This window comes from Myxocyprinus asiaticus, chromosome 31 (genome assembly GCF_019703515.2).
Source record: "Myxocyprinus asiaticus isolate MX2 ecotype Aquarium Trade chromosome 31, UBuf_Myxa_2, whole genome shotgun sequence".
Lineage (NCBI taxonomy): Eukaryota > Metazoa > Chordata > Actinopteri > Cypriniformes > Catostomidae > Myxocyprinus > Myxocyprinus asiaticus.
Window position 1 is genome coordinate 11,142,039 of NC_059374.1, and position 18,021 is coordinate 11,160,059.

The 18,021-nt window shown below is 36.0% G+C and overlaps 1 protein-coding gene across 1 annotated transcript in view; it reads left to right on the top strand.

Moving 5' to 3' along the window:
* The window catches only part of LOC127421991 (ATP-binding cassette sub-family G member 1-like), a 45,575-nt gene extending 27,773 nt beyond the window's left edge, over nt 1-17,802 (top strand). Inside the window, exons 7-15 of the mRNA XM_051665284.1 lie at nt 2,807-2,930; nt 3,081-3,195; nt 4,024-4,172; nt 4,424-4,525; nt 5,950-6,118; nt 6,884-6,984; nt 7,503-7,661; nt 7,914-8,032; nt 12,839-17,802. Of these exons, the coding sequence (XP_051521244.1) occupies nt 2,807-2,930; nt 3,081-3,195; nt 4,024-4,172; nt 4,424-4,525; nt 5,950-6,118; nt 6,884-6,984; nt 7,503-7,661; nt 7,914-8,032; nt 12,839-13,067 (1,267 nt within the window). The 3' untranslated portion in view covers nt 13,068-17,802. The remainder of the gene's footprint in view (nt 1-2,806; nt 2,931-3,080; nt 3,196-4,023; nt 4,173-4,423; nt 4,526-5,949; nt 6,119-6,883; nt 6,985-7,502; nt 7,662-7,913; nt 8,033-12,838) is intronic.
* The last annotated feature ends 219 nt before the right edge of the window (nt 17,803-18,021 follow it).

Here is an 18,021-nt window from a genome sequence, read left to right on the forward strand (position 1 = left end):
TTATAAGTATTGCTTTGATTGATCGAGGCTGAAATTACAATTTAATCTCACCTCTTTAACCTTGTCTGGCCCACTGATGTGAATGTTTAAGTAGCTATAATGATATAGCAAGGACCAGAATGGTTGTTCCCAGAACCTTTTCATGTGTCTGATTATGTGGATTTTGTATAATATATTTAATATTTTTGATATGTAATAAACATAAAATATAATAATGAATATACCTGTATTAAATATGAGTTCTCGACCTTTTTGACTCTAAGGCCCCCCATTGTCCAAGTCAATATTCGATGACAAACACATTTTACATTTTTTTTTACATGTATTGTCTTGTTGAATATAGTATAATTGTTTACAGTATATGTTAAAGGTGCATTCATGACTCCAGCCAGGTCTCCTAAGCAACCAAATGGCCCGGTTGCTAGGGAGGGTAGAGTCACATGGGGTAACCTCCTTGTGGTCACGATTAGTGGTTCTCGTTCTCAACGGGGCGCTTGGTAAGTTGTGTGTGGATCGCAGAGAATAGCATGAGCCTCCACGTGCGGAGTCTCCGCGGTGTCATGCACAGCAAGCTACGTGATAAGATGCGCAGATTGACAGTCTCAGAAGCGGAGGCAACTGAGACTTGTCCTCCGCCACCTGGATTGAGGTGAGTAACCGCGCCACCACGAGGACCTACTTAGTGGGAATCGGGCATTCCAAATTGGGAAAAAAGGCGATTAAAAAAAAGAAGAAAAAAAAATGCATTCAGTAATTTTTCCTCATTAAAAAATCAAATGACTTGTAATGTTACAAGAAATCATGACCACTCACATTAAATTGAAAACACCAGCCATAATAGTAACCTTATAAAAGCTGTTTTATTCTACATGGAGAGGGTCCGCACATGGGGGCTGCCATTTTAGAATCACATGATCAGCCGAATACTACTCACTTAATCTCAGTAACCATCCTGTTATTTGACACTTTCACTCATTGATTAAAGTAATCATGGCTGACTGTGAATACTACATTTCTACAATGGCATCTGAAACTGAAAACTATTGATTTTAAATGATGCTACATCCAAGCCGTTAGGTGTCAGTGTAAGTCCAAGATGACACAAAGACAAAAGTTACTGAGTGCACCTTTAAGGTAACAACCCGTTTACCAATTAAAGTTTTTTTTACTGTAGCATTTTTACATTATTTTACTATAAAAATGATGAACATTTTATACAGTGTGCGTGTTTGCATTTCTGTGACAGCGGAAGGGTGTACACCTCCAAAGGAGTTATTGTAAGGGAGAAAAGAGTGTCTTACTTGCATGGGACAATGAACATATTTTGAATTTGTTGAGCTAAAAATTTTTTTAGAAAGTTACTTATAAGGAAAGTAATGAATTAGTAGAGTAATCTGATTACAATTTAAGATAAGTAAATAGTAGCTTTCTAATACATAGAGTTGAAGTCAGAAGTTTACATACACTTAGGTTGAAGTCATTAAAATTAATTTTTTAACCACTTCATATTTCATATTAGCAAACTATAGTTTTGGCAAGTCATTTAAGGCATCTACTTTGTGCATGTCATGAGTAATTTTTCCAATAATTGTTTATAGACAGATTGTTTCACTTTTAATTGACTATATCACAGTTCCAGTGGGTCACAAATTTACATTCACTAAGTTAACTGTGCCTTTAAGCAGCTTGGAAAATTCCATAAAATTATGTCAAGACTTTAGGCAATTAGCCAATTAGCTTCTGATAGGCTAATTGCAAGTGCAAATGGGGACAAAGTTCTTACTTTTTGTAGAAATTTCCACTGGTCTGATGAAACAAAAATTGAACATTTTGGCCATAATGACCATCGTTATGTTTGGAGGAAAAAGGGTGAGGCTTGCAAGCCAAAGAACACCATCCCAACCGTGGAGCATGGGGGGTGGCAGCATCATGTTGTGGGGGTGCTTTGCTGCAGGAGGCACCGGTGCACTTCACAAAACAGATGGCATCACGAGGAAGGAAAATTATGTGGATATATTGAAGCAACATCTCAAGACATCAGCCATGAAGTTAAAGCTCGGTCACAAATGGGTCTTCCAAATGGACAATGACCCCAAGCATACCTCCAAACTTGTGGCAAAATGGCTCTAGGATAACAAAGTCAAGGTATTGGAGTGGCCATCACAAAGCCTTGACCTCAATCTGAAAGAAAATTTGTGGACAGAACTGAAAAAGTGGGTTTGAGCAAGGAGGCCTACAAATCTGACTCAGTTACACCAGTTCTGTCTGGAGGAATGGGCCAAAATTCCAGCAATGTATTGTGAGAAGCTTGTGGAAGGCTACCCAAAACATTTGACCAAAGTTAAACAATATAAAGGCAATGCTACCAAGTACTGAAGTGTATGTAAAACTCCTACCCACTGGGAATGTGATGAAAGAAATAAAAGCTGAAATAAATAATTCTCTCTACTATTATCCTGACATTTCACAATCTTAAAATAAAGCAGTGATCCTAACTGGGCTAAGACAGGCAATGTTTTCTACGATTAAATGTCAGGACTTTCAAATGCAAAAAAAGTTTAAAAGTATTTGACTAAGGTGTATGTACACTTCTGACTTCAACTGTATTAGTATTTGAAGTGGATTACTTTTTTGAGTAACTTAGATAAGAAATAATGGGGTGATGATGCAGGCCGGACTCAAACCTGCATGTGTGGTATTGCTGTGCCACAGCTCCGGCAACTGGTTTTGTTTTTTAATTCTTTAATTTAGGAAGATCGTTGCCCGCCCTTTCATCCTCCTATTTTCTCTGTCTTTTTCTTTAAAGTGGACTGGACAGTTCCTCTTGCTTCCAGGTGGTCTCACTGATGAAAGCTCTTGCTCAAGGGGGTCGAACCGTCATATGCACAATTCACCAGCCCAGTGCAAAAGTTTTTGAGCTCTTCGATAAGGTGATCACTATTTTATACTCTGTGTCGAAGCTGTAACCTACTATAATTTGTGTTTCCTTTTATAAATGCATACTGTTCCTTATGCAAAATATTGCTTAACTCTTCAGTGTTCACATCTCACATCTCATTCTTAATGTTTATTTTTTTCAGCTATATGTCCTCAGTCAAGGCCAATGTATTTACCGGGGAAGAGTATTAAGCCTAATTCCTTATCTGAGAGAACTGGGACTCAACTGCCCCACCTATCACAACCCTGCAGACTTCAGTAAGAAGATATCACTCTCTGTACATAGGGGGACAAAAATTACACTTGCAAAGCACCAAATGTAAATTAAAATGATCTACAAACTGTCCAGATGAAGTATGTTATTATCATTGTTAAAATACTTTCTTGTATCCCAAAATAATATGCTGAGACAGCTGTAAGTAAGCCAGTGGTAGGTTGATTTTCCCAAAAAGTGTAAACACTGTGAATCTGTGGTGCTTTTAAAAAATACAACCTGCCTGACATAGCAACATTGGCTCAACAATTGGCATGAGTTTGAGGTGGGAATATCTGTTTAAAAAACCAAACATATTTTTTGCAGTTCTGTTTGGTGATGCCAGTAGCACAGAAATGAAACACATCACCCTTAAAAATTACAATATAGAGACACAAAAGGTCTACAGTACTTCTGACTGTCACAAGTCTGATAACTTCTAACAACTGTTAACCCTGCGGAAAATTAACCGTCAAAGGTTAGCTGGGAAAACACAAATATTTAGTTCATAACTCTAGATCTCCATGTGGCAAAACACTCCTGCCATTAAGCCTCCAAAAATAAAATGATCAGGAAAAATACCACAATACATTTAGCAGTTTTTCTTAGACATGTTGTGTTATGTAAGTTTTCCAATCAGTTGTTAAATTATTCATTTGTCATAGAGACAAAAAAATTAAATACATAAATAATAATTACATAATGTAGCCCTTAAGATAAGAGTTAATTTTGGACCATGTATATTCATTAATAAAAATAATCTCAGTGCAGATGTTTGATATCCAGAGTCATGATGTGTCTGCATTTTGAGCTTGTTTTACTAATTTCTCCAGTAATGGAAGTGGCCTCTGGTGAATATGGTGACCAGACGGCTCGACTTGTGAAGGCGGTCCAAGAGCGGAAGTGTGAAAAAGACTACAAAAGTGAAATGAATGGTAACGGGGTTCATTACCCCGTCCTGTGGCACAGACCATCTGATGAGGTATGAATAAAGAAATATAGAAAGCCATTGTGTACCATGGTAAAATGTATGTTTTATGCTTTTGAGAGATGTAAATACTTGATTGATATTCTCACAGTGTGAGATAATAACTGTAATAACTGTAATGTAGCATACACTTTGATTGTTATAGGAGGCATCACTAAGCTCATTAGTAAATACACCCTGATTTAAATGTCAAATCATACTATTTAGCAAATAATCAGTGCAATAATATAATTAATTCTCTGTAGGACTCATCCTTGTCTGAGGGTTGCCATAGTTTTTCTGCCAGCTGCCTGACACAGTTTTGTATTCTCTTCAAGAGAACCTTACTCAGTATAATGAGAGATTCGGTAAGCAGCACTGTGACCAAGTGGAGAGATCTAGTAACACACACAGCCATGCAAAATGCTCTATAAAGTGCATTGGATGTTATGCAACAGGAAAAGAAGATAGGGCTATAAAATGTTAATTTCAATAAAAAGATTATCTGGTTTTCATCCTAAATGTGTAATTTTCTAATAATAGCAAGGTCATGGATTTAAATAAAGTGTGTCCTTGTCAAAAAATAAAAAACTGTAAATCAAGTTTGGACACAATTTGCTCCCTTTTAATTGGCTATGCTCCTCAGGATGTTGAGTTGGAATTTGAATTGAAATGACAGGAAGAGGAATTTACTTAATGCAAATTCAACACAGTCAAACAAGATAGGATTTTAATCCAACACAAAAACTAATTGGGCAAAAGAAGCTCGCTTCATGTTGTTTGGCTCCATTTTGAAGACTAAATTAATAGACTACATTAGAGCATTCTGGTAAATGAAGTTCTTCCACAAAATAAAATAAAATAAAAGGAATATTTTGGGTTCAGTACAAGGCAAGCTCAATTGACAGCATTTGTAGCATAATGTTGATTACCACAAAAATCTATTTAGACTTGTCCCTCCTTAAAAAAAAAAAAAAAAAAAATCTGTGAATGGGGCTAATTCATAAATGTTACTGTTTTAAAAGTATAACCACAAGAAGAATATGCGTGTTAACATGATTTTAGTGTGACAAAATTGCATACCAACCTTTTTTTTGTAAAGTTATATACAATTTTACAACTTCGTTGCCAAGACAATGTAACACTGTAAACCCTAATACCCTAAAACCTTTAACTTATGTGTGTTTTTTTTGTTTTTTGGGTTTTAGGGTTTACAGCATTACTTCATCATGACGATTTAACTTTGCAGCTCAAATAATACGCAGGTTTTAACAGAAGAATTAATGTGCTTTTATAAAATTATAAGCTTCACATTTCGGCCTCCAAAATTGCCCCGATTCACTTTCATTTTAAGTTCCTCACTGCTCTTTTTTAAGAAAATATTATTTTTTTGTGGTAATCAACATGCACAAATGATGTTGATTGAGATTAACTCTGTATATTCCTTTAATGTTTTAAATAAAATGATATTTATATAAATGTAATACAATATTTCTATTTCTATACATTTATTATCAATATCATCTGTTGTTCCTGGAAATACACACATATTGTGTATATTACAACATGTTTATTGATAATTCATACTGAAAAATGAAATGTTTCGAGTTGAATTATCTTAAATTCAAATTCAACTTAGAATTCATCATCCTGTTTTTAAACTCAGTTCAAATTAAATTCAAATTCGGGACTTCTTTTAGCATTTAAAAGTCATTCTCAATTTTAACTGCGAATGGCACACTACTGTAGGTACATAAACAAGTTGATTTGAAAAATGTTTTTTCCTTTTTAGGTGTTGACTCACTTGCGCATCATCTCTCATCTTGGGATTGGAATTCTGATCGGACTTTTATATCTGGGCATTGGCAATGAGGCCAAAAAAGTCCTTAGCAACTCTGGTTTCCTGTTCTTCTCCATGTTGTTCCTCATGTTTGCAGCTTTGATGCCCACCGTTCTCACGTGTGAGGGTTTTTGTCTTTTATGTTTCATCTGTATAAAAAAGGTCCATTATATTCTGCAAGAATCTCTTTGATGCACACTTGCACTTGTAATTTGTAGAACTTTTCAGGGTTCCTACAGTCATGGAAAACCTGGACATATCAGGGATTTTTTCAAAAAGTCATGGAAATATCTACAATGAATATATGTTATACTTTCCTCTAAAATATATCATAGGCATTCATATTGCTCCTCTCTTCAAACTTGCTTGCAAGCCATATAAGTCACTTGCTTGTAAGCTGGTTTGTGAGCAAATCTATTTATTTATTTATTTATTTTTTATCGGATATTTAATTATATATATATATAGTAAACACACTTACATTTTTTTTTTTTTTTTTTCAAGAAATTGATCCTTCTTTTCACCGAGGATGCTTTAAATTGATCAAAAATACAACCAAAAACATAAGTAATGCTGCAAATGATTATTTCTGTTTGAAATACTGTTTATTATTACTGCTGAATTGGTTCACAAATAAACACCACAGAACGGTCTTAATCATTCATAAGTAAATCACTATAAATTAGAATGATTTTTAAAAAATCCTTATCCAGTAATCACAAACCACTGGAATGGTCATGGAAAATTCATGGAAATTCATTCGTTAAAACGTGTGAGAACACTGACTATTCCTGTAATATGAAAACACCTGACAAGATGATCACTAACTTGATCAAAAAATAACATGTGATGCATGCTAATCTTCTCCTCCTCATTGTTATTTTAGTTCCCCTTGAGATGGGCGTCTTTCTGAGAGAACACCTGAATTACTGGTACAGCCTTAAGGCATACTACTTGGCCAAAACCATGGCAGATGTCCCGTTTCAGGTAATGTAACAAATTAGATATCCAGTTACTTCTGAGGTTTCCTGCTGTAAAACAGCTTGGTCAGTTGTGGTTCTAAACAAGATATTCATAAACTGGATAAGTATTAAGTTTATGTTGTTTTTTTCTCAAAGTACAATGGAATAAGTGGTTAAACAGAGAGCAGAAACAACAGAGGAATCACTAAGATGGTATAAACCTGTTATTGGAGCATGAAGGGGATTTGCTTTTCAGGTCAAAACACCATTTACCCAAAATAGACAAATCCAGCAGTAACATTACAGAAGCATGCTTTGTTTTCCCCATCAGAAATGTCCCTCACTGCATTTATCAACAAGAAGAAATATTCTTCTATTGTTCAAACAAATAACATAATGGATGTTTCATTGATGGAGACTTGGATTCAATTTTCTGACAAACCGGAAATTGGCAATATTCTTTTTGAAGCAGATGCTTTCTTTGATTTATTTCCCTGATAAAAATGAAAACTGTTGAATCAGCATTTTTTTTCTGGCTTACAGATTTTGTTCCCAGTGGCCTACTGCAGCATTGTGTACTGGATGACGTCTCAACCTTCAGATGCTGTCCGCTTCATTCTTTTCCTGGCTTTAGGGACACTCACGTCACTTGTGGCACAGTCACTGGGACTACTAATAGGAGCAGCATCTACATCATTACAAGTAAGTTCTTACTTTAAACATATAGTATATTATTTGACACATATTTTTAGGGGAACTCCATTCTGTAGCTATTGTACATACAGTATGGCTTTCTGTTGAAAATGCACATTTTAAATTGTGTTGGAATCCATAATTCTGTCTGTCAAGTACTTTCATCATATTTTTGTGAAGAAAAAAAAAAAAAAAGGTGTCAACACAAATTTTTTTTTATTTCTAATGATATAATGATGCAGTATTATATTTCTTTCACAGGTAGCCACTTTTGTTGGTCCTGTGACAGCCATTCCTGTGCTACTATTTTCAGGATTCTTCGTCAGCTTTGACACTATCCCAAAATACCTCCAATGGATATCATACATTTCCTATGTCAGGTAAGGCATCTTGTTGGCAGCCTAAGGAAATGCTTAATATAGTTTTGATATTTATCCCTTAAAGGATTAGTTCACCCAAAAGTGAAAATTCAGTCATTGTTTATTCACCCCTGTGTTGTAATATCCCCATACAGTGCATCCGGAAATTATTCACAAGCGCTTCACTTTTTCCACATTTTGTTACGTTACAGCCTTATTCCAAAATGGATTAAATTAATTATTTTCCTCAAAATTCTGCAAACAATACCCCATAATGACAACGTGAAAGAAGTTTGTTTGAAATCTTTGCAAATTTATTAAAAAACGAAAAAATAGAAAAAAAAAAAAAATCACATGTACATAAGTATTCACAGCCTTTGCTCAATACTTTGTTGAAGCACCTTTGGCTCCAATTACAGCCTCAAGTCTTTTTGAGTATGATGCTACAAGCTTGGCACACCTATTTTTGGGCAGTTTCTCTCATTCTTCTTTGCACGACCTCTCAAGCTCCATCAGGTTGGATGGGGAGTGTCGGTGCACAGCCATTTTCAGATCTCTCCAGAGATGTTCAATCGGGTTCAAGTCTGGGCTCTGGCTGGGCCACTCAAGGACATTCACAGAGTTGTCCTGTAGCCACTCCTTTGTTATCTTGGCTGTGTGCTTAGGGTCGTTGTCCTGTTGGAAGATGAACCTTCAACCCAGCCTGAGGTCCAGAGTGCTCTGGAGCAGGTTTTCATCAAGGATGTCTCTGTACATTGCTGCATTCATCTTTCCCTCGATCCTGACTAGTCTCCCAGTTCCTGCCACTGAAAAACATCCCCACAGCATGATGCTGCCACCACCATGCTTCACTGTAGGGATGGTATTGGCCAGGTGATGAGCGGTGCCTGGTTTCCTCCAGACATGACGCTTGCCATTCAGGCCAAAGAGTTCAATCTTTGTTTCTCATGGTCTGAGAGTCCTTCAGGTGCCTTTTGGCAAACTCCAGGTGGACTGTCATGTGCCTTTTACTGAGGAGTGGCTTCCGTCTGGCCACTCTACCATACAGGCCTGATTGGTGGAGTGCTGCAGAGATGGTTGTTCTTCTGGAAAGTTCTCCTCTCTCCACAGAGAAATGCTGGAGCTCTGTCAGAGTGACCATCGGGTTCTTGGTCACCTCCCTGACTAAGGCCCTTCTCCCCTGATCACTCAGTTTGGCCAGGCGGCCAGCTCTAGGAAAAGTCCTGGTGGTTCTAAACTTCTTACATTTACGGATGATGGAGGCCACTGTGCTCATTGGGACCTTCAATGCTGCAGACATTTTTCTGTACCCTTCCCCAGATCTGCACCTCGATACAATCCTGTCTCGGAGGTCTACAGACAATTCCTTGGACTTCATGGCTTGGTTTGTGCTCTGACATGCACTGTTAACTGTGGGACCTTATATAGACAGGTGTGTGCCTTTCCAAATCATGTCCAATCAACTGAATTTACCACAGGTGGGCTCCAATCAAGTTGTAGAAACATCTCAAGGATGATCAGTGGAAACAGGATGCACCTGAGCTCAATTTTGAGTGTCATGGCAAAGGCTGTGAATACTTATGTACATGTGATTTTTTTCGGTTTTTATTTTTAATAAATCTGCAAAGATTTCAAACAAACTTCTTTCACATTGTCATTATGGGGTATTGTTTGTAGAATTTTGAGGAAAATAATGAATTTAATCCATTTTGGAATAAGGCTGTAACATAACAAAATGTGGAACAAATGAAGCGCTGTGAATACTTTCCGGATGCACTGTATGACTTTCTTTCTTTTTCTTAACACAAAGGGAGTAATTGTGAAAAAACGTTGTGCTCAGTGATGTCATACAATAGCAGTTTATGGTGACCACCTCTTCAAGCTTCAAAAGGACACAAAAGTATAATTCAGAAGTCTAATAAATTATTTTATGCAGCTCATGTCTTGTTCTGAAGGAACACGATAAGGTTTATATAGACGCTAAATATGGAAACCAAGCGATCGACAGAATGTCCCGTTGCTTGTCGCAGTTGCGTATTTACTTTGATTAACATAGAAAAGATAACTTATTGCATGTCATTTGGCATCTGAGTAGGGCATGGTGTGACTCTAGCTACCTTCAGCCCCATCTCTCTGTTTGATTGATGACTTTGGTTCAAACAAATAAGGATGGGCATAGAAATGCATCTATTTTCCGACTACAAACTCTTCAGACATGTTTTGTAAGTTCTGTTCTCTGGTTTATGTGCAGCTATGTTGTGTTTTCTGTTGTTAATATCGCTGGTGGTCCTGTTAAGGTGAAACAAAACAAATTGTTTGCTTGAACGCCCCACCTCGCGTAAACTACTGTTGCTCTCGTGCAAAGAGCTCTAAAGTTCGCATGCAGACTCATGAATGCACACAGGAGATCAACCGCTGGTTAAGAGATTCCCTTAATAATACATTAGATTTCGGTTTGTTTCTCACCAAATCTAATGTTATTCCTTCAGAACAAGACATGAGTCGCATACAATCATTTGTTAGACCAGTGTTTCTCAATCCTCTCCTGGAGTACCACTAACACTACACATTTTGGATGTCTCCCATATTTGACACACTCAATTCAGATCCAGGAGCATTCTACTAATGAGCTAATCAGTAGAATCAGGTGTGTTGAATAAAGGAGACATCCAAAATGTGTAGTGTTAGAGGTACTCCAGGACTGAGAAACACTGTATTAGACGACTGAATTATAATTTTGTGTCCTTTTGAAGCTTGAAGAGTTGGTCACAATAAACTGTATGTCATCACTGAGAAAAAATTTTTTTCTTCACAATTTCTCCCTTTGTGTTATGAAAAAGAAAGAAAGTCATATGGGTTTATAACAACACAGGGGTGAGTAAACAATAACTTAATTTTCATTTTTGGGTGAACTATCCCTTTAACAAATATTCCTGGTTTTATTATGCAAAATTCAGAAAGAGCAAGTGATTTAATAAAATATTTTTGCAGTGTTGGGTGTACTTAGGTTACACATATTTCTAAAATAATATTATTTATGTATAATACATTTAAAACATGAATTATGCTAGCCTGTTTGGAATTCTCTGACAGCTGAAAGGGGTGTGCCCCCTATCGAGTCATTGTAAGGGTGAAAAAGCGTAGCGATATAGACTATATTTTAATTTGTTGAATGGAAAAACAAAAACTTTTCTGTGAAGTGTTTTATGAAGTAACTTAAAAGTAAAGTAATAATCTGATTATGTTCCCATGAAGCAATGAGTAAAGTAATATTATTAACTTTTTTTTAAATGTAATTAGTAATTTGTAGTGGATTACTTTTTTGAGTAACTTGCCCAAAACTGCATATGTTTGTTTATTAATCTTTCATCAAATTGTAATGCAGTTAAACATTTGGCAGATGATTTTATCCAAAGCAAGGTGTAGTTTTTTATTATTAATTTGTTTGTTCCCTGGGAATCTAATGCTGCCTTCACTTGTTATCGGAAGTATCATAAATACGAGTTTCCCACTCTGAAGTTGCACATGCACAACCCCTCAAGTCGTAATAACCTGTGTTTCCAAGTTGGGAGGAGTCGTCAACTTTCAACATTGCGGAGGAGAGTACGGTTTCTGTAGTTTATTCATTTTTCTAAAACAACTAATTCTTAGTGCTTGCCGTTTTGATCGTAAACATTCATTTATGCATATCAGCATCCATTTGATGCAAGTTGTTCATTTTGACACCATGAAAATGGCTTGTATTTGTCCAAAATTTAATTATCATCAGCAAGCTAAATTAGTAATATGTATTATGTTGTCAAAATAAAAGTTCCTAAAGAGATATGTATGACTGAACCTGGCATCATCCATGTTTCCTGTTCTTTTCGACAACAAAGCACTTGAACGCGATTTAGGCGTAATTACCCCTCAGAAGTAGGAAGTAGGATAATTCCGATAGCACATGAAGGCATCATAACCTACAACATTGGGGTTGCTAGCGCTATGCTTTACAGGTTAGGCTACAGAAAAATTAAAGGAACACTAATAATGTTCTCCGCAACAACTTGTCTTCTGATTTAAAAATAATACTAACCAATATTATTATACGGCTCTCTAGAATACTTGATTCTCTTTGGTCAATCGCATCATCTAGCGGTCTGATATTTCTGAATACCAACAGCACATTAGTGGATTAAGTGACTGGTTCGGACTGGTTATCCGGGTATTGCAAGATATATTTCCTACTTCTTGTATCACTCTGTGATTACTACAAGTAAGCGAATAAACTAATTTAACCAATGTTTCTTGTCCATTTATTAATTTGTTTGGCAAATAGTCTTTTAATAAGCAGGATGAGCAGTCAGACAGTCATTTTCTCAAAGTAAACCAACTGAACTCCAATCCAAACAGGAGGTGGAATTTCTATAGACCACATAATCTCTTTCTTCTCACATAATAACAACATTTCAACGCAAATCAATATTTCATGTCAATTTATTTAATTATTTGGTAGGTAGCCATGAAATAAGTGGGATAATGTACAGTCAGCTGGACATTATCACAAAATACACCCCTTCAGGGTGAGACAGCATCCTAATAACCCTGTCAGCATTTCTTTTTCCATAATTAATCAAGTTTCCAATCAAATTCCGATGGATAAAATCCAACCCTCCATTATTTATCTGAAGATTCTGTTTCACAGTGAAATATGTCACGTTATGGATGTTAAATGCTTTGAGAATGTTGTTTCATGTTGTCTGTAAAGTAAATATACCAAACCAATATACCAAAGCATCCAATATGTCAAGTGGTCCCCTTCTAAGCCACTTGTCTTCTGATTTTTAGGTATGGTTTTGAAGGAGTCATTTTGTCCATCTATGGGCTAGATCGTGAGGACCTGCACTGCGATAAAGATGAGACATGCCACTTCCAGAAGTCAGAAGCCATTTTGAAAGAGCTGGACGTTGAAGATGCAAAGCTCTACCTGGACTTCATTGTGCTAGGCATCTTCTTTGTGTCACTCCGTCTGATTGCATACTTTGTTCTCCGCTACAAGATCAGTGCTGAGAGATAGACAAGTGGAAGAAAAGATGGAGAAAGAGAGTACTGTCGAGACTTTCATGCCTAGAGAGGGCTAGGCAGAGAATGCCAAAGCAGAGGGCGGTTTGTTCCCTCAAAAAGAATCATTGCTTTTTGTGCAGGCCCAAGCCAGGTTTTCCCACACTGGACAGAAACCTGGACAGAACTTAAAGTACAAGTATATAGATGCCCAGCTTTTGCATGCTTTTTATAAGAAAAGACAGCTTAGATGCAGTAGTTTTGGGACCAACAGACAAAGTAACATTACATATTTGGCAGATGCTTTCATCCAAAGTACAAGCTACACATTTTAACTATACGTGCGTTGCTTGGGAATCAAACCCATGGCTTGGGTGTTGTTAACACCATGCTGTACCAGTTGAGCTACAGACATATGAATTCTGTTCTGGTCTACCTTGGCATTCCCTCTACACTATTAAATAGTGATCATTCTGTTAGTAGTGGCTACTGTTCTTGTAAAAGAAAGAACTCAGAAAGCTGTCTCCACTCTTTAGGGTGCAACTGTGTTATGAGCTGGTCTCCACATAGTGCACCCATCAGTGCAACCTTGCTTCAGATTTAACTATTACTGAGTTTTCATCCAACAATTTGTATGCAAATTTTAAATTTGCACTTAAATGTGCACTCAGTATTTTTTTCCTCATTTAAAAAGTTTTATTTCTAAACAAATTAATTGTAATTTTGAAAAATATGTATAATATCATGACCACTCACATGTGATGAAGACTCCAGTCATAACAATAGCCTTATAAATGCTGTTTTATTCTACATGGAGAGAGTCCCCTCATTGGAGCTGCCATGTTAGAATCACATGGCCAGCCAATTACTGCTCACTTATTCTCAGCAACCGCCCTCTTATTAGACACTGTCACTCAGGGATTAAATTAATGCTGGTTGACTTTGTATTGCGGATTTCTACAGTGGCATCGATAACTGAAAACTGGTGTATTTGAATAATGCTGCATCCAAGCCGCTAGGTGTCAGTGTATGTCCAAGATAACATTTTTAAAAAATTACTGAGTGCACCTTTTTAAGGAAACTTTAATGGAAACGCTTGATATGTGCATAAACAAAAAATTTGCTTAAAAGTTTATGTGCTAAGCAGAGGTGGATTTTCTTGAGTTTAGCATAAGTCAATATGTTCGTTAAAGGTGCTGTAAATGATTTTTTTATTAAATGACCTGCAGAAAACGTCCTTATTACCAGTCAGATATCACTAAAAAAGGTGCCATGAAATACCACACCTGTCTCTGTAATAGCCCTAGGCTCATTAAACAGCGGCGAAAAGATGTCCGCGGGATGCAATCAGATCTTTTGTTTAGTTAATCAGAAGACTTTCTGCCTGTCAATCATAGTGCACTTTCACATCGCAGCCTGCACAGGGTCCTCACAATCCACCAGAACAGTTTTTCACATGGACAGCTGCCTATGTAGACAGGAGGCAACGAGGCAGCTCACTAAGTTTTGAAACAGACCCAGATTGTCCTCTCCCTGACTCATTTCGTTGGTTAGGGATAGTTCATCCAAAAATGAAAATTCATTCATTGTTTACTCACACCTGTGTTGTTATAACTCTGTATAACTTTCTTTCTTTTTCTTAACACAATTTCTCCCTTCTAAAGGGATGTCATACAATGGCAGTTTAAACCTAATCTAATGTATTATTTAGTGATAGGACACGAGAGCAACAGTTCACACAAACCCCCTTCGCAACATTGGGGCATTCAAGCGGAAACTCGTTTTGTTTATCTAAAAACAGGTCCTTTACAGCGATAGCAACAACAGAGTTGAGTCCGAGTCCAAAAGGGGCCGAGTCTGGACTCGAGTAGAGTCCGAATGAATCTTTTCATGAATCTGAATTAAAATTGTAACTGTAAACTCAACATCAATATTTTAAGCTTATTTTAAACTTCACAACTAAGAAAAACAGTTTGTCAATATAAACTAAGTAACTAAAATAACTATGAAACTAAAACACCTCTGCTGACTTATATATATGTATTTTATGATTGGTATCCTGCTGAACAAACTTTAAAGTGGATTCAGAATGAGAGCATATGCTTTAGGTGTGTGAAGACAAAAATGTCTTTCAACACAATTCTTATTGCGTTCTGTTGACATTTCAATTATTTGTTGCATTTTCCCCTCCACTTAAACATAGACTAAAGAGGGTGAAAGCTGCATTAGTCATTACAACCAAGGTTATTATGTTTTGAATTTTAATTTAGTTTTATTTCTACTTCATTTTCAATTCAATTTAATTTAGTTTTATTTAAAATTATCCCTAATTAATCCCTTGATAATAGTCTATACTGAGACTTTTTTGGGAAAATACAGTATATATAAATTAATCAACACAGTAGTAATTAGCACTTGCTGAGAAGTTATGTCTCACGATTTGACTGCAAATGCGACATCCAAAAACACTGGAAAAGCCCACTGATCATATTAGGGCCATGTCGTCACGGACATGATTTTCTAGTTAAATTGCAGGAAATCGCATAATGCAGGGCAGTTCTGCGTGCTGCTCATGTACCTAAATCCCTGATGTGTCCATGTGCGTCTCGCAGCTGCTGCTGGAGAAGATAAAAAAAATAAAAAATGTACATTTGCTTGAGCGGCAGCTGCGTTGGTCTGCAATCAGTCTGAAATCTTTAAATACCAACCAAAGAAAATTTCATTGAGCTCTTCTTTAATTGCAAAAACATGGAAAATAATAATTTTGAGTCAGAGATGTAGGCTAAAAAGAGACATGCATAAGTTACCCGGTGGTTTACAATAAAAATAAAATAAAATAAAAATGTAAAATAAAAAGTACATAAAAAATTTAATTAATCTCGTAACATGAAGTTTAGACAGAGATGTGTTCATTAATTTCTGTTTTGTTATTTATTTATTTTTATATTTCATTGCATCACAAATGTCATGGACTCCTGTGTCCCAAAGGCTCAAGTCCGAGTCCAAACTCGAGTACCCCAACTCTACTATTTTCCATGTTAATCAGAGTTTTTGTCCTAACCGGCAGTGACGAGCGATGGTACATTCTATTGATCACTTGTTTTCTATTTTCAGCATCACGCGGGTAACTCCGTCCACTTTGAATTGGCATTGGTCCAAAAACTTTCCAAAAAATAAGACTGGGCATAGAAATGCATCAATTCTTTGACTACAAACTCTTGAGACATGTTTAGTAAGTTCTGTTCTCTGGTTTTTGTGCAGCTGTGTTGTGTTCTTTTGTGCTGTAGAGGACCTGTTTTTAGATAAACAAAATGAGTTTTCGATTGAACGCCCCAACGTTGCAAGGGGGCTGCATGAACTGTTGCTCTCATGCCTTATCACTAAATAATACATTAGATTTAGTTTGTTTCTCACCAAACCTTATCGTATGCTTTCATAACAATCATGAGTCTCATGGGATAATTTATTAAACTACTGAATTATATTTTTGCATTCTTTTGAAGTTTGAAGAGGTAGTCACTAAAAACTGTCATTGTATGACATCACTGAGAACAAATTTTTTTTCACAATTTCTCCCTTTGTGTTAAGAAAATGAAAGAAAGTGGTGAGCAAACTATGACTGAATTTTCTTTTTTGGGTAAACTATCCCTTTAACCAATGTAAGTATGTTGAACTGGTCGCTCGAACAAAGACAGCAATGTATTGAATGTGCCACAGAGGAGAAATCAAACTTGCAAATGGCTTATTATACTTATCTTTTGACATTTAGCTTGCAAAACATCTGAAAAAATTACACACATTACCTTTAAGGCACCATACAACATATTTTAAACAATATAACAATATATTTTATGCCGTTAATTAATTGTCTATGTAATTGCCTATGTAATCATGGTGCCACAATATATGTAGTAAATCTCATAAACCATCCTCAAATACAAATTTTGGCAGCATGACTTTAAACTGTTCTCTGAATTACATTTTTAAATGTTTGCAAAGCAAAACAAGAACCTAGGAGCAATATTAAACAAATATGTGACAGGTTTTTTGTCATTTTGATAACAAACCCAAAGGTTCTAAAAAACCCAAACCCTAAAATGTTCTTCTGAATAGTCAGAAACATCATTTACCAAAAAACTTCTTTAAAAAATACTTTCTCATTACTGTTTACTGTTCTAAATGCCTTTGATTTTCCTGAATTACACAGCTTCCAAGGTAATGTTAGTAATCATCAAGGATCTCACAAAGATTTGTTCATTTATCTGGCATACTAACAGTGTATCACCCAAACTTCTTTTAACCACATTACAGGGTCACGGTCATTGATGAATGCTATTTTGTTTGTTGACATCTATGCACCATTTCGTGGTTTCTGGTTCTGTGACAATCAACATGTTTGTATTTAACTGCAAAGTCAATGCAAAAGTGAAAATGAAGCAGAATTTTATTTATTATCTGTGTTTTTTGTATTAAATGTGAAAATTTGTGAATCCTTAGAAAACTCTGAGCTAGGTCCCCAGAGCATTATTCAATTGTTGCAGGCACAATGTGAATGCTGAGCTGTAACTCAAGTGTAATGACCATTATAATTATACACCAAACCTTTGCTGTGGAATTTGATGCGGAAATTGATGCAGTCTGTGTTTTGAAAAATGTTTGATAGATATTTTACCTATATTCTGTTGGAAGAGCATTTCTATTTAGAATGTGGGACAGTTTAAAACAAAATTATAATAAAATATTTATAAATACCTGTATATTTATATACACACACACACACACACACATCTCTGGTAAAAATTAAGAGACCACTGCAAAATGATCAATTTCTCTGAATTTACTATTTATAGGTATGTGTTTGAGTAAAACGAACATTTTTGTTTTATTTTATAAAGTACTGACAATATTTCTCCTAATTTCCAAATAAAAATAGTAATTTAAAGCATTTATTTGCAGAAAATGACAACTGG